Source organism: Petaurus breviceps, unplaced genomic scaffold (assembly GCF_028583685.1).
Source record: "Petaurus breviceps papuanus isolate PSGF00001 unplaced genomic scaffold, PetGlider_PUasm1.0 90897, whole genome shotgun sequence".
In the NCBI taxonomy this organism is placed as follows: Eukaryota; Metazoa; Chordata; class Mammalia; order Diprotodontia; family Petauridae; genus Petaurus; species Petaurus breviceps.
In genome coordinates, this window is record NW_027187374.1 from 11,194,218 (window position 1) to 11,219,864 (window position 25,647).

Consider the following 25,647-nt stretch of genomic DNA (forward strand, 5'->3'; position numbering starts at 1 on the left):
CTCTTGGGTCCCAGAGGTTATAGACTGGTGTATGAAGCCTGAGCCCTGGAAATGAGAAGCTCTATGTGTGAAGCTCAGGATTTAGAGAAAATTCCCTAAGAATTTTCACTGCTTCTAAGCTTTAACTCTTTCAGGTCATCCTTAGAATAACAAAATGTAAGTAAGAGAGAGCTGAATTCTTTATCACAGAAGATCTTTAAAGAGACTGGAGAATAATTCCATGGTGACGCTGAGACTTGGTTAGCAGTTGGACTAGCTTGTGGTAGTATTAGCTAATGCTTATATATTGCTTAAAGGTTTGCAAAGCACTTTCCATGTATTATCTCCTTTCATCCTCACAATCCTGTGAGGCAGGAGCTATTATCATCCTCATGATGAGATTATTTGTAAAGCAATTAGCACAGTACCATGTAGCACTGTATGTAGCATATAGTTCCATACATGATATGTATGCCAGGGATGTATCAGGTACTTAATAAATGCTTCTTCCATTCTCTCTCTCCTACTTGCCCCTTATTTGACAGATGAGAAAACTGAGGCTAAGAGAGGATAAGGGACATCACCCAGGTTCACATTATTAGTAAATATCTCAGGCAGGACTTAAACACTGGTATCCTTCTGAGTTCCCTTCTAATACTAAGACTTGAGGATTCTACATGTTCTTCCCTCTACTAGCTTTCCAATCAAGCAGAAACACAACTGTCCACATATTTTTCAATATTTTATTTTTGACAGGCATTTACAACATTCCATTCATAGACCTAAAAACATAAAAATAGACCTTCTTTCAGCTTATAAAAGAAATATATAAGAACCTTTGACATAGACATGTCAAGACAATATGTACAGAGACAATGAAACCCTCTCCAAGCACCAGATTTTGCAGTATTTTAAAACAGGCCATATTTCACTGGGTACAGTATATAAGGGCTATTAATAAATCTCTACCTCTCTAATTAATTTAAACTGAACCAGAGATAATATGGAACAATGAAGTGATACAAAGGGTATAGAAACCATTCTAAATTTTTAAGAAAACCAGAGAGTATAGCAAAAGTTTAATAGAATATGACTTTCAAAATATTAAGCTCAAGCCCCTGGAAACCCAAAAGGGAGAGTGAGAGTGGAGGTAGGGAGGATATAAGGTAGGAAAGCAGGTAAGACTAGAAGGGACATAGAAGTATTACTGTTTTGGAACATTTTCTATTATGTTAAAATATAAAGTTATAAATGATTTTGTATAAAATATAATCCCTAAAGCTACTATAAAATTCAGGTTCTTAAGTACCTACTGATGTGTCAAACACCAAATAGATATTTATCCCCAAAAGAATGTTTTCATATTTGAGCCCTTCTTTGGAAGTGAACATTTGTGGAATGGGATGGTGTGGGATGGAGGAGCTATAACCCTCCCGCCACTTTTTTGCTTTGTTTTGAATTAAAAGTGCCATAACTTGTTTTTCTTCTTCCTGTTTGGATGTACTTAAAACATTAGATTTTGATATATCTACCCTGCTTTGTTGGCATGAAGAAATTGTTAAACGCTAGAGACTTGTGAAGAGGTTTTTGGTTTCTAGAGGTTTGGTGATAGTCTATCATGGAAGAGAGCATCTATGGATAAAGTTATGGAAAAATCAATGTATGCCATATTAGCTTTTTGTGGAAATCATCAATTTGTTGGTCAAGTTCTCCCCTCCACCCCCATCTTGGCTATACTCACCAGAAACATATAGACTCATTGCTAATTGCTAATTCAAATAAATTTCCATCTCAAATATATATTCAAACATAAAATCTGCTTCTTGGAAAAACCATTATTCCCAAGAAAGAGTTCCAGTTGACCTTTCATGTATAAATATAAAGTCACTATGCCTAACTCTTCATTTTATAGACCTGGAGTTACATTAACACTGTAAAAATCTCAACTATCTGTACCTTGCACATCAGGTAACATTTAAAAAAAATAGTGTTTTGTTTCAAGTGATAAATTTGGATCTCTTTTTTAAAGAGTTTGGCATCTTTATGATTCTATGCAAAACTAGAGCTTCCAGCATTGACATTAAAAAAGACCAGTCACAGACCAAAAAAAAAGAGGGGGGGGAAGGCTCATCAAAACATAAATTCCCAAGCCTTCCTTACACATTTCTAAAATACAAATATTCTCTGACATCTAAGAAAGAAAGGAGTAAGAACACTGAAAATTGTACAGAGATATTTTTCAAGGCAGTTTCCTATCAAGGAGATGAATCTCACAGATAAAAAAAAAAACCAAAAACAAAACCCAAAACCCTTTGCTCTCTGTGCTACCACTGAAGCTCTTCTGCCACAATTACTTAAATGCCTTCAGTAACCTATTTTCCAGTGCTATATAATGCGCTTTTAAAAAATATATACATATATATTTTCATTTCTCAGCCCCTGATTATTTGAGAATAAATAAAAGCCCTTGGTAATGTACATAATACAAGACTCCAGCTTATTCTTTTTCAAATTCTAAACTATTCTGTTTCTGTTAAAACTTACGAAGTGATGTGGCTACATGGTTTTGGAACAAGTCAACTGCCAAAACCCTGTGTGCAAGTGCGCAATCTAAAGGATAAAAGTCTTCTCAGTATGTAGGAAGGTGTGTGTGGGGGGAACCTACAAATACTACCTAAAGGGAAAGTGACATTTAGATTTCGGTGTTCAGTTTCCTGGTGGGGACAAAGTCTTCACGCCTAACCCAAATGACCTCCTCACTAGTGCTCTCCAGACCGCCATTGATGCCAGACAAGGCTGCTTGCTTCTTGAGCTGGGTCATCCTCGAGGCATGACTATCCATAGCTTGTTGGCCTCTTTCCTGCTGACTGAGAGATGCAGCTTGTAGCTGCTCCTGAAGGTCTCTGTCCACTGGGGACCCTTTCACGGATTTACAGTATTCATCATCGTCACTAAGGATGTCCGTCTCCTTGATGTCATCTTGCTCCTCATACTGAGCAAGGTCAAACTGTTCCTCTACCCAGCGGTCAGTGTCCCTGCCACTGGAGGGTTGCTGGGGCTCTGTCTTAGGGCTGCTTGTGGAGACAGCATCGGAATCAATGGTAAACCTGTTTCGGGCCAGACGCCTCCTCCTTCTCCCAAGAGATTTACTTGGGGCTGACACTGCACACACACAAAACAAATATAAAAATAAAACCCCCGTATATTTTACATGAAATAAAATTCCAGAGAATATAGATTATGTTCCCCTAAAAACGTAATCATTAGGTGCACTGAATCCAAATTTACCTTGGTCCCCATGAGAGGATTTAAAGTAGTTAAAGGTAGTATTTAAAGGGAGACCAAGGCAATGGGTAGAAGGGTGGAGAGAAAGAGACTTAATTCCCTTAAAGAGAATCATCTTTTACTTGAATCTGTCAATCTAGATGTCAGATGTAAGACAGTGGTGCTTGCTGCTATTTCTCTTAACAAGAAGTTAAGTATGACCTTGTGTTTCTGATTGGTTATGCCTTCATGCATAAGGAGAAAAGTCAAAGCGCCCCCCCCCCCCATCTCTATCCTGCCTTTTAACAGTAAAATAGGTAATATCTTAATGCTTTCATCATGAATCAAGAAAGACCTTAAGGCAGTGGCCATGGCCTGAAAAACTCTTTTGATCTAGAACTTTTTTTAGTACCAAAGGAGCAAAACCATCAATTTGCCTCTTTAAGATTCTCAGCTGGGCCAAGAGTTCAGAATTTCTGTTATTTCTTTATCCATCCATCCAGATTGGTTCTTCCAATCTGTCTAGGCTGACAGTACAAAGTCCACTCATAGGCTTGATCCCACTACTGATTTGCACAGGAACTCTGGCCTGCTCTGTTTCCAACCTGGGTTGGCTCATTGGTCCTTAGGCAGCCTAGGGGCTAGCCATATTGGTGCCAGCCATATTGGTGCCACACTTGGTGAAGACACCCAAATGGCTTAGTTTCCTTTAGCTCAGAATTCTGAGCTCAAGGACAACTTCAGCTTCCCTGGCAGCAGAGATCATGGGCGTGTACCACTATGCCCTGCCCAGAATATCTTTTGGAGATCATCAAAGATTTGGGGGGGATGGGGAGGGGAAGGGAAGGGGGAAACAAACTAAGATTGATAAAAAAAAATTCATCTTCCCAACCACAGTATCTTCTTTTGAAAAAATTTGATTACATGCTCAAAGAATTAAACTTAAGTTTGGAATTTAGGAAACCTGAATATTGATTATACCTTAAGACAACTCCTGCAGGTATCATGTGGCCTTGAACCTTTTTACCTTCTTCTATAAGGTGGACTAGTTAACAACAACTGGGTCATCGTAAGAAATAAATAATAAATGATTGCAAAGCACTTCATAAACAAAGTGCTATAATATTACTAAATAAGAAAAGGGGAAATTCTAGGAATTATTGACTCATATACATACAAAGTGCTATTCACAAGACAATATAGCTGTTTTTCCTTCTCTTCTAGTAATAAAATTGTCACATTAAACACAAGAAGATGAAGTGTTATGATACAGGAGTTCCAACAGAGCCTAAAGTTAAATCCTACAAGGAACTTCCTTGACTGACATATATTATCATAGTTCAAGTAGCTCTATCACTGAGACTACTTTTAACCATTTCCAGATTATATCATGATACCTGGCAATATCATTCAAAGGCTCAATGGGTTAACACAGGTTTAGGGCACACAACACTTGGATATTGATTTTTCCCTTTGGCCAAATGTGATCTTAGGCTAATTAGGCCTCTGTCCACTTTCTCATGCCAAAGGTGAGGGTATAAATATGGTATCTTCTACCTTAAAATATAGACAAATATGTTCTGATACAGGAAGAAATGAAATGGAAAAGAAAGGTACAAAGAAGTTCATTAGGGGTACAGTCACCTTGGGGGAAGTGAGGTAAGAAGTAAGTAAGCTGCCTCCTACTTTATTCTTCCAAACAACATACTAAACTCAGCTGTTTCCATGTTGTTAAAGATTGAAAGTGCTGCCAATGCCTCTAAGGAATTTTAGCACCCTGGAACAACACTCTAGCTGCCCCACCTTAGTTATTGTTCTGACTGAAGTCAATTAAATAAAGGGAGTAGAATACTTTTAGACTTTCTTGGTGATGAGTCAAAGTATTCTGCTTTCATCTTTAGACAGAGTGGAATCAGAGAGAGAAATTATCTTCATTTAATGACAGCACAAAATGAAGCATGAGCTTTTACCTGCTAACACTTCCACTTAGGAACTTGGTCATCTTGGGTGAGTGTCCCCCACTTTTTCAGACCTTCTTTGATATAAATTTTTCTTTTTCTAATGTTAGGAAAGAGGGTTTAGTGTTGCACTGACTTTGCCAATTATCATCATGTGCTCATGTGTCTGATTAGAGATAAGTGCTCCCAAAAGGAGAAAGATAAATAGCTTTTTTAACAATGAGTCAGTGAACTATTCATCTGCCCTATCCAACAGGAGGTGGTAAAGGTATCTCTGGATGTTCACCAAGATGCAAAATTTGGGGTCTTTAAAATGGCTTAACAAGAAGCTGCTAATGAGTTCCCTAAAGATCGAAAATGCTTACTTTCAATGAACTTGAGTTCACTGAAATATGAATATGCAAAATATGAAAAGGGGCTGAATATAAATGGCTGAATTCATCTTTATCAAATATTCCTGGGTAGAGAAGGGACAGCTGAGAAATTTCCAAGTTACAATCTTTTTACAAGAAGACGAAGAAAAGGAGAAGTGAGCATTGCCAAAATAAGGGTCCCATGGGACAACATAAAAATGGACAGTATATTAGGACTGGCAAGATTCCTTACAGACATAAGTGCAGAGCAGGGCACATATGGTAGCAGGCATTTAACAAATACTTATTCATTCACTGAAGCCTATCTAATGGAAAAATTATTTTTATAACTTAAAAAACAGAGAATTACTTCTCAGCATTACCTAAGCTTTCTCTTTGAGGGTCTTCACCCAGTCACAGGACACTGTGCCTCTTAGACATAGCTGAAGAAAAGGAGGAAGATGATGGAGGAAAAGTCACACAGTGTAGGACAATCTCACGTTGCCTCCAGAGGAGGAGGAAATGAAACTATCTGGACATGATTAATGAAAAATTCGGCCTTTTTCTGGAAATATATCACAGCTGTGCTCCCCAAAAGGATAACTGTTCTAGTACTACAGCCCTCTCAACTTCTTGGGGAGGGTGAATGAATCTTAAATTTATACCTTGGGAACAAATCCACTTTTCCCCTTTTCTATGTCAGGACAAACCTTTCTCAAATTAAAAAACTCCTTCAGAAAGTCTATTCCATGGATATATTAAAATGATATAAGATTTCACCAAAAGACAGAGCAGAGATGACTTCTTCAATGACTTTCTGATTATTAAAAATCAAATGAAGCTTCAAGTAAAGAGAGGTAATTTTATGTTTGCCACTGCAGTGGAGATGGGTGATGGTCAGCATAGACTTCATACAGAAAAGGGTTTTCTCAAAGATGGAGAGGTCCCCAGATGCTCCTGCTTGCCAATATTGTTTTGATTATATCAAGTCTTAGAACATTATAGAACCTCCTGAGCAAAACCCTTAATAATCCAAAATGAGTTTGGTCTAACTACCATAATGACTCAGAAACAGTTTGGCTTAATCACAAAGTGCCAAAAATTAAATAGATAAAGGGAACCAATTGTCCAGACTATGATAATTTGTTTAGACAGAGAGCCCAAAGACCAAATCTCTCAGTACAAGTATCTTGGACATGTATTGCAGATATAATCAACTTTGTTGTTGTTGTTCCGTTCTTATAAGTCATGTCTAAGTCTTTGGGGTTTTTTTGGCAAAGATACTGGAGTGATTTGCCATTTCCTTCTCCAGCTCATTTTACAGATGAGGAAACTGAGGCAAATAGGGTTAAGTGACTTGTCACTTAAGGGTCACATTGCTGATAAGTATCTGAGGTCAAATTTGAACTCAGGTCTTCCTGACTCCAGGTCCAGCACTCTACGCACTGTACCCCCTTATATGCCCCTAGATAATGAAGGGGAACCTTAATTAACAATTAAATAGGAAAATAGTAGATTATATGTATTGCCTTTGGGAAATCATGCAGTGTTTTTAATGGCTCCAAGCCACTTCCTGAAACAAAACTTTTAGGTACATATATTTTTAAAAACAATATTCTTCCAGAGGCAGCAAAATAGAGTGAAATCTAGAAATCAGGAAGAATTGAATTTGAGTTCTACCTCTAAAATATCCTATGTGACCATTTGGAAGGCACTTAATTTCTCAGTGTCTAAGCAATTCTAGAAGACTGTAAGTTATAGAAGAGTTGCCAATCTGTATCATTGGAGGGGATTTCCACATGGGGAATCCTCCATACTAATGAAATCACAAGCCCGGAGCAAAATAATAAATAAATAAAAACCTCTCAAGATGCTTTTTGAATCTGAGTCATGAACACTAAAGCTATTGGAATGTCAAAGTTGACAGTGATTTCAGAGGCAAAGGAGAGGCATACTTTTGGTCTGCACTGGCTACAATACCCTAGCAACAGTGCAGGAGAAACTAGTGTAAGGGACATCCTCAAAGTGATGAGCAGTCTCAGAGGGAGGGGGGCCAAGCATGGGGTTGGATCCAGGGATGCCTGATGGAGGCTCTATGTTCTCCGCTAGTAGTCTCTGATGCTGCAAAGAAAGGTCCCCAGCACTGGTAGGATTTTCCATGGAGGATTCATGTGAGGACAAGAATCACCACTTTGAGAAAGTTTATAATTTGTGACAGTGAAGGGAGCCTCCACTTTAATGAGATCATAGCTCCATCAAAGCATTGAATTAAAAGAAGTCATCTCAGGCATGAGGGCAAGGAAGGAAAGGAAGAAAGGAAGAAAGGAAAGGAAGAAAGGAAAGGAAAGGAAAGGAAAGGAAAGGAAAGGAAAGGAAAGGAAAGGAAAGGAAAGGAAAGGAAAGGAAAGGAAAGGAAAGGAAAGGAAAGGAAAGGAGGAAGGAAGGAAGGAAGAAAGGAAGGAAGGAAGGAAGGAAGAAAGGAAGAAAGAAAAGCAAACTCTCCCGATATTTTAACTGACCCCAAGATCAGAAACAATAATTATTGAGAATGAGTTGCTTAGTCACTGTTCTACCATGTTTACAGAACAGCTTGCTGGAAAGTTGGTGAAAAGCACACACATTACTCTCTGTAAACAAAGCCAACCAGCATGCAAAGCAGCTATCTTCGTTCTTATGGTGTAATCAAGCCAACTTTGCAAAAAGGACGCTATTGTCACTGGCTTAGGGATAAGGGGTATGGCAGAGCTTTCAAGTCAAAAGTAAGAGGGCAGCAAAGGGGAAACCTGAAGCAGAAGAGAAAAGGTATAAATAGATGATAAAAGAAATGTAAGAGAGGTAGGGGACATCACACCCAGGAAAAGCCAAAGCACCAGCCTTAACCCCACACAAGGCAACACCTTAGTCTTGCTCAGTAAGTTGGGTCCTATAATAGATCAGGGATGACATGGATCTTTAAAATCTGTATCCCTACAGTACCTGCCCTGCTCATAGCTGGCCTTGCACCTTTAAGGGGGTACAGTCTTTTTCCTCCAAAAGGGACATATTGCTGGTTTGAGGGCAGACTTTCTGTTTTGAGGAGCTGTCTTCTGTGTTTATCACGTAAGACTGAATGCACAGCCTTCAGAAAATCTTTTCTACTTTCGGGGGAGCTAAAAAGAAAAAGAAAGGAAAAAGATTCAGATAAGTTAAAAGACAGAGGTATTTAATATAAATCTAGTCAAATGTCAAAATAATATCTTGTCTAATGGTTAACAAATCCAGAAGAGACTTAAAAACTACAATTCTAATGCTGTACTAAGAAATTAGTAAACATTTATTCCTTTCTCCACACTACTTGATATTCTTCTATATAACTATCGGGACATATTAATCTATGCCTGGTAGTTTAAAAGCAGACAGATTTTGTATGGCAAAATATAATCAATCTCTGCTCTTTATAAATACTACAGAATTCACAATCCTCAAACGCTTCCTCCAATTTGAACTATAATATCTTAGCAAGTCTGAAGACCAACCCCAAAATTATTTTTTGGTAAATGGACTTTCCCAGTGAAGATCCTTGACCTTCCTCACAATAAACATTTTTTTTAAACAAAATGTTTAGCATTAAAAGTAAACACACAAGCTGTTCTTTGCAACACTTAAATATTATTTTCTACTCTAAAAATGACTTACTCTGCAAATTTTTATTTAATATTAAAGCCCCTGAATCTTTAAATAGATATTATATTTATTGAATTCTTTAAATTCTTTCTTACTACACATAGAATAGGTACAGTAAAAAAATACTTCTATTGACACATGGATGGCTCACAAGTACAGGCTATGGATCCAGAATGGATTCATAATGTCATCTTGGACCATTGTATCTACATTCAATACTCTCCTTTGTTCCTTCTCTCCCCCTCATCCCAATTCTCCAGCCTCTCGAGTATTCCATAAATGACGAATTGAATAAAGCAGTTTTTCCAAGAGAAATGCAGGATTGCTTATTGCCATAATTGCATATTATAGATGTAAATAAAGTAGCAGTCTTTCTATTAAAATATTCTATTTTATACATATATGTATAATATTTACATACTTCTTTAAAAGCTACAGCATTGACCATTTTTATACTCAGAGTCTATTGAATATTAGTAACATGTACTGGGCTGGACAACACTGCAGGAGTTTAAATTGTATGTTTTGTAGGCTTAAGGAATTGTTTTTATTAATGAACATTTATTGGGCACCAATGACATAAAAATCTCTGTACATATAAGCCATATAAGAGTTCTTTCTTCTGAACATACAGTTAGTGTAACAACACTTACTTGCAACAGAGGTGGAAAGACCTCTCTGGTCTCCCTTCAGATTCTGATTTAACGTGGACAATCTCGCAGACTGAGTTAGCTTCTGCATCTATGTAAATTGTGAGGAATACAAAGCAAGGATGAGTTAATGTACATTTCTTTTAAAAATGTTTTTGCTTTTAATTTTTGGAATAAAATAAGCATTTCTATAACATAGTATAAGAAAAAAAGATTGAACATGAAACTGCAAATATATTATATGCGACTTGCTATTCCTTTTAAATATATAATAAAGTTATCATGTGAATTTCTTTTTTTTCTCCCCCTCCACCACCCTAGCATTAGATGGCTACCATTAGACATAAATATTTCAAATTGATGAACAAATACTGGATTTCACAAAAACGGTTTTCATTCTTAAGTATAAAAATACATGTAAATCTCCTTAAGTTCAATTGAATCCCTCAATCCTAAAAGACAAATGCTTCTTCTTGGATGTAAAAAGCTACTGGACAGAGGAAGAGTTCTTGACCAAACTAGGGTTAGAAATAATCAGGAGATGAGATGGATAATTTTGACTATATAATAATGAAACATTTTGTCATAAACAAAATCAACACGGTTAGAATCATAAAAGAAATAGCTCCTCTAATTTTTATAGTATGATCTTTAATGTTAAAATCGTTTCCAATTATAAAGAATTATAAAATAACATAAAGTATTGGTCTAAAGCCTTATTTCTGTCAACCTGTTTTCCAGTATTCCCTATGGTTTTAAAAAAATTTTTCTTGGCAGTTTTTATCAAATAGTTCTTTCTGAAGGAAGTTCTGTTTTATGATTTATCAGACACTGGGTTATTGAGTTTTTCTTTCCTTCTTATTCTCTCATCTAAGTCTGTTCCATTGACCTACCTACCTCTGTTTCTAACCAATAACCAAATGATTTTGATGACTCTTCTTTATTATATAGTTAGTTTGAGGTCTGAAAGTTCCATTTCCCTTTCATCCCTACATCTTTTCATATTTCTCTTGATATTCTGGATCTCTTATTTTTCCAAATGACTTTTGTTATTACTTTACCAAGTACTATAAAGTATTCTTTTAACAGTTTGAATGGCATAGCATTGAAACTGTAAATACAACTGGGCAATAATTGTCATTTTTGTTACACTGGAATCACCTTGCTATGGGCAGTGAATTTATTTCTCAAGTTCTTTAAGTTGTTCTTTATTTCTTTAAGGGCTATTATGCAAATGAATTTACACAAATATTTTATATTTACACAAATATTTGTAGACTTATGGCTCAGATATTTTATGCATTTTGTAGTTAACTGGAATGGAATTTTTCTTTTTACTGGTGCTTCTGTTAGGTAGGAGCTTTATCAGTATACCTAAGATGAGAATGGAAGTGATCACATAGTAAAAAAATATTTCTTATTGATTTTCTTTGATAAGAATTTGGCATCCAAGAAAAAAACCAATTAACAGTTATATGTACTACATGTATAGCCAAGTCATTCCCCAGTAGACAGGGATGAAAGGATATGAACCGATAGCTCTTAAAAGAAGAATCACAATATTCACAACCAAATAAAAAAAGCTACAAATCACAATTGCAAATAAAGAGAAATGAAAATAAGACCAGTGTTTCATGACATATACTGCAAGATGGTCAAAGATGGAAACAGTAAATATTGGAGGGGTTGTGGAAAGACAGGCATTGTTGGTGGAGCTGTGAATCAGTTAGTCAATAAGCACTTACTTGTGGATTATGTCAGGCACTGACCTAATCACTGGCAATACAAAGAAAAAAAAAGATAGAACCTGTTCTCAAGGAACTTACAGTCTAATGGGGGAGACAACAAGCAAAATAATTATGTACAAACAAGATATAGACAGGATTTATTGTAAATGATCTATGAAAGTAAGATATTAGCATTAAGGGGCACTGGGAAAGCCGTCTCATAGAAGGAAGGACTTGAAGGAAGTCAGGGAAACCAGGAAGCAGGGATGAAGGAGAGATTTCTGGGAGAAGGCATATCTAGTGAAAATGTAAAGGGGTGGGAAATGTAGTATGAGGAAAAGGAAGGAGGCCAGTGTTATTGAAATCTCAGGGTATTTAGGGGCAAGGAAGAAATAAGAAGACTAGGTTACCAAGGGCTTGGAATGCTAAAAAGAAAATTTAATATTTGATCCTAGAGGTAATAGTTTATTGAATGGGGAATGAAAAGGTAGATATGTGTGACATGGTCAAACCTGTGCTTTAGGATTTAGATACAGATTTGATAATCACCAATTTGATGACTGAGTGGAAGATGGACTGGGGTGGGGGGACACTTGGCAGAACAATCAACAGGCTATTGCTCCTAATAGTTCAGGTGGGAGGTGATGAGACCTGAACTAAGATGGTACCAGTGTCAGGAGAGAGGGGGCTAAGAGAGATGTTGCAAAGGTAGAATCAATGGACTTGGGAAAAGATTGGATATGGGAGATGATAAACAGTTATGAGTTAAGGATATTACCCAGAATTAGAGCCTGGGTGATTGGGAGGATGGTGGTATAGGAAGACGATTTTAGAAGGAAACATGAGTTCAGTTTTGTACACGATGAGTTTAAGATGTCTATGGGACATCCGATTCAAGATGTCCAATAGGCAGTTGGAGATGTCAGACTGTTGTTCAGTACTTTCAGTCATGTCTGACTTTTCATGACCCCACTAGGGAAAAGTTAGGGCTGGATAAATATATTTGAGAATAATCAGCATAGAAATGATTGAATCCTGGGAGCTGATGAGATCACCAGGCAAAATATCTAGATTTAGCAATTAAGAGATCACTGTTAACTTTGAAGAGAACAGTTTCAGTGGAATTATGAAGTCAGAAGCCAGACTGTAAGGAGTTAAGAAGTGAAAGTAAAGTGGAAGCACTTATTATAGATGGCCTTTTCAAGGAGCTTGACCACAAAGGGCAGAAGACATATAGATTTATCAGTAGCTAGTGGGGACAGAAGCATAAAATGAGGGTTTTTGTGAGGATGGGGGAAAGATGGGTAATGTATTCATAGGTAGTAGGGAATGAATGAGCAAAGAGGGCAAGATTAAAAACAAGTGATAAAAGTAGGGAGACTCAGCAGGGAGTGGGGGAAAAGACAGGATAGATTTTTGTATTTAGAGGGGTTTGTCTTGGAAAGGAAAAGGGTCACCTCTTCATGGAAGATGGGGGTGGAGGAGATAGTTGCAGAATGCATCTGAATGACCTAAGAGAAAGTGAGATTCTTGGCCAATGGCTTTAATATTTTCAGGGAAATATGAGATAAAGTTCTCATCTGAGAGGGTAGGAAAAGGGTGAAGTTATAGAAAGTGTGCAGAGGGTTGAAAAAGGTTTACTGCTGTGGTGAATGAGTTAGTGAATGGATTAGGGAGGTATAAAAGGATTGCCTTGGGGGTCCCAGTTAAGATTATGTAACACATTTTGTAGTGGTCCCAAATGAGGACTTCAAAAAAATTTTTAGCTTCATTCAGCATCCTGCAAATAGGAGTGAAGGAAGGAGACAGTGGGAATAACCCAAGGCTGAAGTTTGGCAGGGCAAGACCAGCAATAGGATGAGGAGGGCAAGGGCAAGGACAAGGGAGAAGAAGATATTGCTGAGTTCTCCAAAGGGTCAAGATGGAAGTTAAGAGTGTAGACAGTGCAAAGGTGATGGGCTGGGAAAGAAGCAGGGAGTAAAGAGATTGGACCACTGTGAGGACAAAGAATAAAGTCAGGTATTGCAAGGCAGAACAAAATATGGAATAAAAAAACTGATGAGATAAAGCAATGCCAGAATTTATGAACATGAAAGTGAATCACCTGTGGTTGATGGCAAGATTAAGGGCATGGTTATCTCTGTATGTAGCTGTAACTGAGGCGGTGTGGAGGAGTGAGTCAAAGGAAACATGAGAAACTGAGAGGTTAGTGTATTTGGGGGAATACCACTACATATGTTTGAATATCAAATATGTATGTTGAAGCACTATATTATAAGGGCAATGATTAGGTAAGAGATAAAGACCATGAACCTGGCACTGAAATCACTAAGGATATCAGATTGTATACTGTCTTGAGGAGCGGAGAGGGGAGAGAGAGGGAGAAAATTTGGAACTCAAAAGTTTGTGGAACTGAATGCTGTAAACCAAAAATCAATTAATTAATTGATTGGTGGGGGGAGAGGAAAAAAAAGAAATCACTGAGGAAAGGAGAGTGTCATGGTTATTAGTAGACAAAAACTCCCAGAATCTTGATTGGGTAATAATCATGGATTGAATGAACTTCAAAGGAGAAGAGGTTACTGGAGTGATAGTAGTAGAAGAAGAGCATGGAATTGGTAATGGAGTGCAAAGAGTGTTCCAACTCCTCCACCCCAACCAGTGAGTTGGGGGATATGAGTAAAATGGTAGCCAAGGAAGCTGTGTTCATCAGGAGGGAGCCAGATCTCAGTGAATGAAAGAAGATGGAAAGAGTGAGAAAGGAAAATGTTTAAGATGGAAGAAAGTTTATCACTGATAAAGCAGGCCTGCCAGACACCAGAGTGGAAGAGTAAATCTTAAGTGAAACACTGTGTGGAGGCATCAGGTTGAGGAGGAGCAGACAGTGGACAGGGAGGATTGGAACCACTGGGATGGGAAAGTTATGCTGGGCTGGACACATGCTAATCACCAAGGGGGAAATTTCAGTAGGTTTTCATTGTTCTGCCAGGCAAGCCAGAGGGTAAACTGGTAGTGGAGAGAGAACAATGAAGCTGGTATTTCTTCTTTTTTTTGGTTTTGTCCCAGAATCTCATATACTCTTTTTCTTTTTTTTTCCTCAGTGACAAGTAAACAAAAAATTTTTAACATTTAAAAAAAAATTTTGAGTTCCAGATTCTCTCTTTCCCTCCTTGAGAAGGCAAGCAATTTGATACAGGTTATACAAGTGCAGTCAAGCAAAACATTTCCACATTAGTCATGTTGCAAAAGAAAACAGTGACCAAAAAACCCCAAGATAATAAGATTTAAAAAGTGTGTGAAGCTGGGATTTCTCATGATAATGGATCTTCTAGGTAGGGACTCATTGAGTCAAACTCTGGCTGGAGTCACTCCAGGCCTCAGCTAAGCTGTTGTTGCTTGCCCTTTGTTCTTGAAGAGTACCAGAACATCAGGGAGGTGATGCCATGACATGCAAGTGAATTGGATTTAAGTGAGGAGAGCTGTGCAAAGTCACCAGCCTCACTTTCTCCTCTGGAGCCTTCTAGGTCCAGTGGTCAGATACAGATCAGGACAATTGGAGAAGGCCCAGGATGCAGTGGGGGACTTTGGCCTTTTATCATTAAGGTTTTTTAACAGGTCTCAGTTTGACTGTGGAAATTCAGTGATTAAGGTTAGGTAAGAATGAAGCAAAAAACGGTCGCTTTTACCTAGTCCAAAAAATAAAAAAGCTTTCCACTGAATTAACTCCCATTGTTTCAACATGTTATTCTCAGCATCCTATCCCATTAAAGGGTTATTTTCTTTTTCTTTTCCATTTTAGATTTATTTATTTATTTTTAGTTTCCAACATAGTAGTGGAGAGAGAACAATGAAGCTGGTATTTCTTCTTTTTTTTTTTGTTTTCCACAAGATTTTGAGTTACAATTTTTTCTCCCCGTCTTTTCCTTACCCCACCCCAAAATAGCAAGCCTATTGAATACCCCTTCCCCAGTCTGTTCTCTCTTATATCCTCCCCCGTCACCCCCCTAACTTTCTAGTAGGGCAAGATGGATTTCTATACCCCAGTGCCTGTATATTTTATTTCCCAGTTGCATGTAAAAAAAAAACCAAAAATTTTTTTTTAACATTTGTTTTTAAAACTTTGAGTTCCAGATTTTTTTCCCTTCTTCCCTCTTCACCCACCCCCACTGGGAAGGTAAGCAATTCAATATAGGTTGTACATGTGTAGGTACACAAATCATTTCCATAGTAGTTATATTGTGAAAAACTAACTATATTTTTAAGGGGTTATTTTCCCTGATATCTCTGGCTAGCGCACAGATCTCTCCTTAGACATAAACCAGGTGCCTAGATAAGGACTTAATCTACCTACAGTAGGAAACATGGCCCTATAGGCCTAGTCATAGAAATCAAGGATCAACAGGGGAATTCTACATCCTCCCAGGAGCAAGACCCTTTTATAACAGGACTGTGGACAAAAATCATGATTTTTATAGCCATGCCATCTTAACCTCTCAGAACCTCTTAGTACCTTCATCTGTAAAATAGGGATATTTGGAGGTAGGTGGCACAATGGGTAGAGCACCAGGACTGGAGTCAGGAACACATTCCTTCCTGAGTTCAAATCTAGTCTCAGGAGTTTAGTAACTGTGCGACCCTGGGCAAGTCACTTAATATTGTTTGCCTCAGTTCATCATCTGTAAAATGACTTGGAGGAGGAAATAGCAAACTACTCTAGCAAATCTGTCAAGAAATGCCAAATGGGGAGAGTCAAACTTGACTGATCAACAACAAATAGGGAATGTACAACTATAGATCTAGGGGAAGAGGAGGGGTAGAAAAAGTGGCAGGTAAAACAAGCAAACTGTATCTTTGACCTGATTAACAAATACCTTAATATAAGCCTAATAGGAGGAGAATAAAGGAGCAGCAGAATTGGGCTGATTAATCACATACAGTGGGAAGGGAAAGACAAATAAGAAAATAAATTAGAAAAAATTATTTATGAACATCAATTATATAAGGACAGGTTAAGACTTGAGGGAGTATGAAGGCAGAAATCTATTTCTGGAAAAAAACATCTAGAGGTAAGAGTAGAAATTATAGGAATTTTGTACAGTGATATGTTTTTGTGCAGGTGCACATGTATACGTGAAAGAAGTCTGGGATTGTTTGATACCAATAAAATAAGGAAGACTATGCTCCTTGCCAATAAGATTAGTAATATGAGAGGTATTTGGTTTTTTTTAAACCAAACCCATGACTTCATAGATATAGAGAGGTCCTAGCTAGGAATACCTTTGCTGACAGAGATCAGCAAATTTTTTGCAATTTAGAGTCTCAGTGACTCGTAGTCTGTGGCACTCAGAAGTTCAGTGACTTGTTCTATGGCCACTTGGTGAGTAAATGTCAGAAGCAGACCTGGTTTTCCTGCCACTGAAGCCAGTTCTCAATCCACTACAATACCACTACAAAGCATGGTAGAGGTAAAAATCAAATATCACAATTACAACTTTGAATGTAAATTTATTGGGATTCTGCCATCAATAGGAATTGCACACATAGGATGATACAAATGCAAGACCCATAAATTCATTGCCTGGAAAAAACATAACCAAAGATGGACTTTTTCCCCCCATTTTTTTTTTAAAGCAATCGGGGTTAAGTAACTTGCTCAAGGTTACACGGCCAGTTATTTCTGGGTGTGGTGCTGAGTATCTGAGCCCGGATTTGATCCAGGTCATCCCGACACTGGAGCCAGTAGGTACTCTTACTCACTGAGCCACCTGGCCACCCCTAAGCAAATGGGGTTAAGTAACTTGCTCAAGGTTACACGGCCAGGTGTTTCTGGGTGGGTGCTAAGTGTCTGAGCCCGGGATTCTATCCCCAGGTCATCCCAACAGTGGAGCCGGTACTCTTACTCGCTGTGCTACCTGGCCGCCCCACCCCCATTTTTTAAATGAGAGTTTTGACTAATAGTTATAACACTTCACTTAATAACAGAAAATCAGGGATTATGATGCTGGATAAAGCTGAATTTGAAGTAGAAAAAAGCAAGAGAGCTAAACATAAATGATATCCCCCTTAAAAGCATCACTGACAATGAAAGAACATAATTTTAAATATTGATGTATCTTACGGCATGCAGATAATTTTTCAATTTTTTTAAAAGTCAAAGTTAGCCACAAATTAATTGTAATTATAAAATTATTTGAAAAACAAAAAAGTTGGGAAACTTTAGCATCCACTAATGAAATACATCAAACAAAAAGATAAACACCAAAGTTAGAGATTTGGATGGAATCTTGGAGACAAACAAATCAACCAAACAAATATAACTACATGGCTAAAACTCAACAGGAAAATTATAGCATTTAACTTTTTACTCAAATTTGGAACATTCATTGATCACACACTAGAACTTACTTAACCTAAATTAAAAAAACTAGAAATTTTAAACACTACTTTTATCATACATAATGCAACAGAAATAATAACAAATAAGAAAAACAGATTCAAATATTCAGATGGAGACAATGAATAAATGAACATTTATTAAATAACCACAGATGTAGTAGGCACTGGGGATGCAAATACAAAACAGTTATCCCTCTCCTTGAGAACTTAAATTTTAATGGGGATACATCACATTAGGGATTTGGTGGCCAAAGAATGGAGTTTTGGGAGTGCAGCACTAGCATTGTCTATTGCCATGTTCTTTCCAGTAGCAATGGTAAAATTTACTTGGTTATCATTTTCAAAGCAAAAATAAGAGATGAAAAGTGTCCTTGTGAAGGGGGAAGTGTACAGGCACTTGGATGAGGTGGGTGTGGGGAGGAGAGATTGCCAGATTCCCAAGTGGTGAGTGGCTAGATTGGATGTGAAACAGTGATCAGTGAGATTTACAGGGTCAGATAAGTTTTTATTTTTTTACAAAACCAGAATAATATTATTAACTATTAACTCCTCCAGGGTGGACAGTCATAATCTCTGGAGGTTCAGTCCACAGAGTCAGTCTCTGTCCCAGGTAGTAGGGAGAAGAGGGAATAAATAATACTTGGATCAAAGATCAAGTTACATTAACAACAAAAATAATTTGCATACATGCTAGAAATCTGTACCAATAATAATTTGTTGTTGATTAGTTCTTTTTCAGTCCTATATGACTCTTCATGACCCCGGTTTGGGTTTTCTTGGCAAAGATACAAAGTGGTTTGCCATTTCCTTCTCCTACTCTTTCTACAGAAAAGGAATGGAGGCAAACAGGGTTAAATGACTTGCCCAGGGTCACATAGCTAATAAATGCCTGAGGTCACATTTGAACTCAGGAAGATGACTCTTCCTCACTTCATACCTGGTACTCTATCCACTGTACCACCTAGCTGCCCAGTAAGAATATTAATTACAATTAGTATTTTACCTGCACTTGTCAAAGCTCGAATCTGAAGAGCTTCAGTAGGAATCATGTGACGAAACCGGAATGGGTCCCATTCCTCATAAACTGAAAGCCTGTGAGATCCTACCTGTATGAAGAATGGAAACTATTTTAGTAAAGACTAAAATGTTCCACATGGTAAATGGGTGTTGTATTTTGTAGTATTTATGAGGATCAAATGAGCCAATACAAGCAAAAATGCTTTGTAAATCTTAAAGTTTTATGTAAGTGTATGCTACGATTATTACTTGTAGACCAATTATTATAACAATTCACAAAAGCTATGGGGTATTAAAGTTTACAAAGCACTTTTGTTACAACAACCCCCCAAGATGGAGGGAGGACAAGAACCTAAGTTTACTGCTGAGGTAGGTAAGTCTTAGAGAAGTTGACTTGCAGAGTCACCTAGCTAGCAAGAGGTGGAGCTGCAAGACAAACTCATGTTACTTCTAACTCCATGTATCTCCAGACTATATAACTATATCATATACCAGAATGCCTCAAACTGATTTTCTAATTGTGACCCCTGTAGCAACCCATATACATATGTTCTTTAAAAAATTTAAAACCTCGGACACACTAATAATGAAAAAAAAAGGGAGTATAACCGGGGTTTCACAGAGAATCACAAAATGTCATAGCTAGAAGGGTCACCAGAAGATAGTAATTCTAAAAAATAGACAAACAAGTATCTCTTCTACTTCACTTGATAACGTGATCATCCAGCCTTTCCTCATCAAACGTCAGTGAGGAGAAAGCCAAGCAATCCCCCCTGCCATTTTTTGACAGCAAGTTTATTACATCAAGCTTAATTTGCCTCTTTGGAATTCTAGTTTTGCCCTCTGTGGTGAAGCAAAACACGTCTAATCTCTTTGCCAAGTGACTGCCCTTGAAATACTTGCAGATTGCTATTGTGTTACCTACCCCCTGATTCTTTTTTTTTTTTTTTTAAGCAATCGGGGTTAAGTAATTTGCTCAAGGTTACACAGCCAGTTGTTTCTGGGTGTGGTGCTAAGTATCTGAGTCCAGATTTGATCCCCAGGTCATCCTGACACAGAAGCCAGTGCTGTTACTCGCTATGCTACCTGGCCGCCCCACCCTAATTCTTTCTTGACAAAATATTTCTACTCCCTCAAGTTCTTTAACCATCCTGATAACCATCTTCAGTTGATCAATGTCCCTTCTTCCTAAATCATGACACTGAGAACCAACACAATACCCCAGATGTGGAAGTAGGGGCTGGTTGATGGGAGTATGCAATAAGTGTTACTGACAGGCAAACAGAGGAAAAGATAAGCAAATTTTTTTTTAGGAAGAAGAACATAAGAAGTAGGGAAAAAAAAGAAAAGGAGGACTTATAGAGATGCTATTAACGACCTCCAGGTTCTTGACTCACAATAGCTATTTCCTTTTACATCTTAAGGGGAAGTCTGCTTGACAGCAGTAAACCTCAACAACAACAAAAAAGCTATTACTAACAAATTTGGGTCTTTTCTCTGATATAAAAAGTCATAATACTCTAAAACAAGCATGCCTAAAGAGTACATAGAAAGAAATCACAAAAACAAATCTTACAAGTTTCTTCTTTTGTTTGGAACCATCTTTATACACAAGGACTACAGCCATTTTGAACACTGGAAAAAAATTAATGTCAGTTATTTCTTTGATTATTTATAGTATTTTTTCCTTTCAGTAACTTACTTCCACCTTCCATTCATCTACTATGTTCAGGAATAATCACCTTTGAGATAAAACTTTCCCAGGATTATACTAAGTATAGTTCAGTTGGATGGAAAATAATTCTCTCTAGAAATATATCTACCTAAATTGTGACACTATACTTTTATTTCACGTTTACAACTTCAACTGTCACATATATAATTTAGGAAGCATGAATGAAGTAGGTGTACCCAGAATAACTGAATATGAGTTAATCTTAGAGATCAGGGAGTACAATCCTCTCAACTTTACTTAAAACATTTTTCAGAATGGCAAATTGTCTTTTAATATATTTTTTACAAGCTCAAAATTAAATCCTTCAGTGTATAATATCAGAAAATGGTTAAGATGTTTAGAAAGACTGTTTGCTTTAAACAATACCATCCACTGTTTTTGATCCAAGTTTTCATGACACTTAAAAATTATCTACCTACATAACATGGTGATCATTACTGTGTTTATAATTATTTTGGGTCTGCTTTGTTTTCATCCTCCTCATTTTTACAGATAAGGAAACTGAAGCCCAAGAGAATAGTGAAATGACTTGTCTAAAGCCATAAGGAATGAAATGAGCCAAGACTTGAACCCAGACCTCCTAATTCTAAGTCTAGTGCTAATAAACAAACATTTATTTACCCACAACATTGTTCTTAGTGTTTTAACTTACTCCATAGTAAATCAATAGATGGCATATAGGTATATATATATATGCTCTAAAATTTAAACACCACTTTCTATTTTTTAAAATAAATTTTAATCTTAAACAATTTTTACATGACCTATGTTTCCCAGTATAGTCTCTTACTCCCCCCACCCTTTCACATGCCCAAGACAACCCTTATAACAAATAATTTTGTTTTAAGTTCATAAAAATACAACCTTTAAAAGACAGATTATAAGCCCTCAAGGGCAGGGAACATGTCTTGACACACTGTGACTGCCTTCACCTGAAGATTCATTCCCTTCTGATTCTTTGAGTACACTGGGTTTCAGTAACAAGGATTCTTAGTTATCCCTGCCAGTCTAGGGCATCAAGCGTCCCAGGAGATACTACTAAGATCTTTTCAGGTCTAAGTAAAATACATTTTTATCTAGTTTGCCATTCTATACATAATTAATTGGGAAGTTTAATTTTGTATTTGGGAGAGTTTCACTGAAACAGTAGAAAGACCAACTCAAATAATTAACTTTATTTCAATAAACATTAACTGATGAATCGAGTTCTCTTGCCTAGAAAAATGTATGATGTTTCTCCTTCTTCTATACTGCTACTTATACTTACCAAATGCTGCCAGTTCTGGCTCTCTTTTCCACTTTCCAAGTGAGGCCGGAGGGTTCAGCCAGATTACTGTAGTATGCAAGAGTAAATCCCCCATGGACAGATCGGCAACCTGAAGATCCAATTTACCATGAGTAGTTTTAATTATTCATATTTTCAAGACTGCATTTTGAAATTCAGGAAGCAATTTTTAGTTTTACTTTATAAGAATACTCGACCTTGATTCTTTTTTCTCTTCTAAGAAGGTGAGAATTGGAATCCGAAAAGGGTGTGAATCTGGACTCAACATATACCCAGACACACACTACATGAACATGCAGACAAAGCCCCAGTCCATAATACCTATGGAGATGCCCATTTCCTAAGCAGAGACAGCCCCTAGCAATATATCACAATTAATCCATTCCAATGTCATTAGCAAATATTTCTGCTAATATTTGAGCCAGCCATCTTTGGAAAAGGCAGGCAATCAATTCTCTCCCCTTTCTCCTTGACACTTTAAAGCCAATATTATTCCTAGAATGAGCCAGTAAAAAACATGAGACATATCCCAGTGGCGATCGACCATTTCACTTGATATCCACAGAAAGCTATTCTAGTTGCTCATGTGTTGTGGGAAAAATACTCCACAGTATATAATTTCCCAGCCAGAATTCACTCTGACCAAAGCAGAGATTTTTTTTTTTTTGCTTTTTTTGTAGGGCAATTGGAGTTAAGTGACTTGCCCAAAGTCACATTGTTAGTAAGTGTGTCAAATGTCTGAGGCAGGATTTGAACTCGGGTCCTCCTGATTCCAGGGCTGGTGCTCTATTCACTGCGCCACCTTAGCCATCCCCAAAGCAGAGATTTTCAAAGTAAACTCTTTTAGATGTTGACTTTGTCAAGAATTTAAAAATCTAGAACCACATAATACCTCCCTTGGAGACCAACAGCTTGAGCATTTTAAATTTAACTGCACCCCATCAAATATGCTAGGAACCTTGTGGTCTTAGCAAAAATTTCAGTGGAGTTAGCATTTCTATTTTTTTTTTGCTTTTTTGGAGGGCAGTTGGGTTTAAGTGACATGCCCAAGGTCACAAAGGAAGTTAGCATTTCTAGTATAAACATACAATACTACTAGGAATGGTCCTTTTGACTTTACCCTGTGTTTGTGCTAGTACCACAGTTTTCTCCTTCCCCTTTTCCCTTCAAGGAGATTAGTTTGCCCTAAAAATCAATAAACTGTTCCAGGATGTAATTGGCCCCTACTTCCCTGACTTCTTGGTCACCTAAGAGCATAAAAAGTATTCCAGTTTGTATATCAGAAGAACACACAAATGACCACACCTCCCCCTGCTAAACATATTCATTTCCATATGGAGATAAAATGCCATGGTATCCTGGTTGTATTTCCTTGCTAAGTAAATATCCTTTCTTCATTTCATCCCCAAATCAAACCTGAAGAAATAGGGTACTTGTGTCAAGCCTGCTGCTTAACATTTGGGATAGCATGCACTTGGGGAGAGATGAGATGGTCTTGTAGTTCATATTTTGGTTGAGTTGGAGGAAGGGCACTACAAATACGGGAAGTGGGCAGGCACTACTCAGAGGTATCTGGTAGCAAGAGCCTCTGTAGACACATGGGATCTCTGAATGAATGGGACAGAGTTCTGGTTCAGTGGGTACTGGAGGAGCTGCAGGAGGATACAGAAAGCATCGAGCCCTTGCTATTGCTGACCATTCCACTATCATAATTAAGTAAACCGGTTTAGCAGAATTAGAAACTAGAGACAGAGATCTCAGCTTTAAGGATATGTACAGTGAAAGCTGGGTGACAGCTAAAGGAGCTGGTAGAAGCACCAGTGAAAGCATCTCTCTCAATGGGAGTGGGGACTGAATAGGCTGCAGACAGGTACCCACCATGTGTTCTCCCACCCAGAAGTTCTGCTGAGACATGGAGAGTGAGAGAAGTGAGGAGACTCAAAGACTCTCAAATTTCCCAAGCAGTTTAAAAAAAAAGCACAAGATTTATTACTATTCCTACAAAGAGTGTGATTTCTTTCTCAGAGGGAGCAGGGATTGGTGGGTATTCACCATCAAGGACTTGGGCAGATTGTAGGAAATGTGATGAATCACTAGAACAATAGTTTCTGAAGGCATGGCCTAATGCAGAGTGTCAAAAGTGTGGCCTGAAACCTGCATGAGGTCTACAAGCATTCCTAAGTCTGACCTCAACGAGCTGAAAGTATAACTGGGAAATATTTAACTAAAAAAAAAATTAAAGTACAATAAAAAAATAACATTAATATGTGGTTTTCTAAGTCAAGACATGCCTGTAGGGATCCTTGGGTTCCCTATTTTAGTGATCCCCATTGTTTAATGGATCCAGTGAGTCCCACAGGCTTAGCGAACTATTTCAGGATTAAATGTCACAGTTTACTTAGTCAATTAGATCCGCCAGAAAAGGACTGCCCTGAGGAGCCTTTGTCCCTAGCCCTATAAATTTCCACCACAGTTGGCTCTCTGATATATATCTGTAAGGTGAGGTGTGTCATTCCTAAAGGAAATGGGTTTGCTAGATTGCATTGATTCATTGCTCCTGCTATGTTCTGCTACGTGAATGGAGGGCAATGACACCCATTTCTGCAAGGAGCTTTGGGCATGGCTCCTTAAACACAGGGTTCACAGAAATGCTATTGATAGCCAGCCTATGTGGGTGCTAGTAAAACTGTACAGGGAAATTTAGCAACAGGACCCTTCAGCCCCACCCAAACATAACACACCTTCTAAAGTCCCTTGGCCCATGTGGATCATTCAGGGGAAGCTACAGAGGGCAGACTGTGGGGCTTGGTAAGGGGTAATAACATGTGCAGCTCTGACAGTGCAAACCCTTTCAGCAACATCTATGCTGTGTGTAGGGCCAAATGGAAACTTGAAAGGTAGCTGACCATTCTTTTGCTGTTTTAAGACTTTCTTAAATACAGTTCATCCATTTCTTTGTAAACTTATTAAAGTCTGTTTGCTTTTCAAATAAGAAAATTAATCTTTCCTTTAGTTTTATTGGATAAATTCTGGGTTCATGACTTATTCTTCTTAACTTCATTAATGTAGAATTTAAATTTCCTTAATCTTTCCCTGTTCATCAATAGTTTGCTCAATAGTCCACTATGAGCCTAAGTATTATGACAAGGTATTCAATTTCTCAATTTCTTTTTGCAATTTGTATCTTTTCCCATTGTAGTAGCACTGGTGTTTAATGCCATATGATGTAATCAGCTAAATCTTGATTTCTTCCTAGTTGATGACCTATAGATTCCTTAAACATAGAATTTGCTTATTGACTTCACCAATTCTGGGAAATTTTATTTTAGACCTTCCTGAAATACAATGTCCATATTACTTTGTTTTTCTAAATTCTCTGGGAAGCCAGCAATCCTGAGAGAGCTTTGTAATCTATCACCTAGGGCTGTCAGTTGGGTCTTCACATTTTCCAATAATTTAGATAACTCAGTGATTTTTTAGTATGTATTTCCAGCTGCTGAAGTAAGTACCGCGTTTCCCCGATAATAAGACACTGTCTTATTATTTTTTTTGGACAGAAAAACACCAGAGGGTTTATTTTCAGGGGAGGGCTTATTTTAATGAACATTGACAGCAATTTT

General features: G+C 37.6%; 1 protein-coding gene across 21 annotated transcripts in view; it reads right to left on the reverse strand.

Moving 5' to 3' along the window:
* Positions 1 to 708: 708 nt before the first annotated feature.
* The window catches only part of TIAM1 (TIAM Rac1 associated GEF 1), a 354,474-nt gene continuing 329,535 nt past the window's right edge, over positions 709 to 25,647 (reverse strand). For 19 of the 21 annotated variants that reach the window (XM_069074990.1, XM_069074987.1, XM_069074981.1 and 16 more), the window contains 6 exons: positions 22,010 to 22,118; positions 20,584 to 20,642; positions 18,994 to 19,096; positions 9,871 to 9,958; positions 8,531 to 8,703; positions 709 to 3,141 (listed from right to left, as the gene is read on the reverse strand). In XM_069074990.1, coding sequence (XP_068931091.1) covers positions 2,672 to 3,141; positions 8,531 to 8,703; positions 9,871 to 9,958; positions 18,994 to 19,096; positions 20,584 to 20,642; positions 22,010 to 22,118 — 1,002 coding nt within the window. In that variant the 3' untranslated portion in view covers positions 709 to 2,671. Of the gene's footprint in view, positions 3,142 to 4,738; positions 5,998 to 8,530; positions 8,704 to 9,870; positions 9,959 to 18,993; positions 19,097 to 20,583; positions 20,643 to 22,009; positions 22,119 to 25,647 lie in introns of those variants that run through there. The other 2 variants (XM_069074993.1, XM_069074994.1) reach the window with 2 other exon arrangements.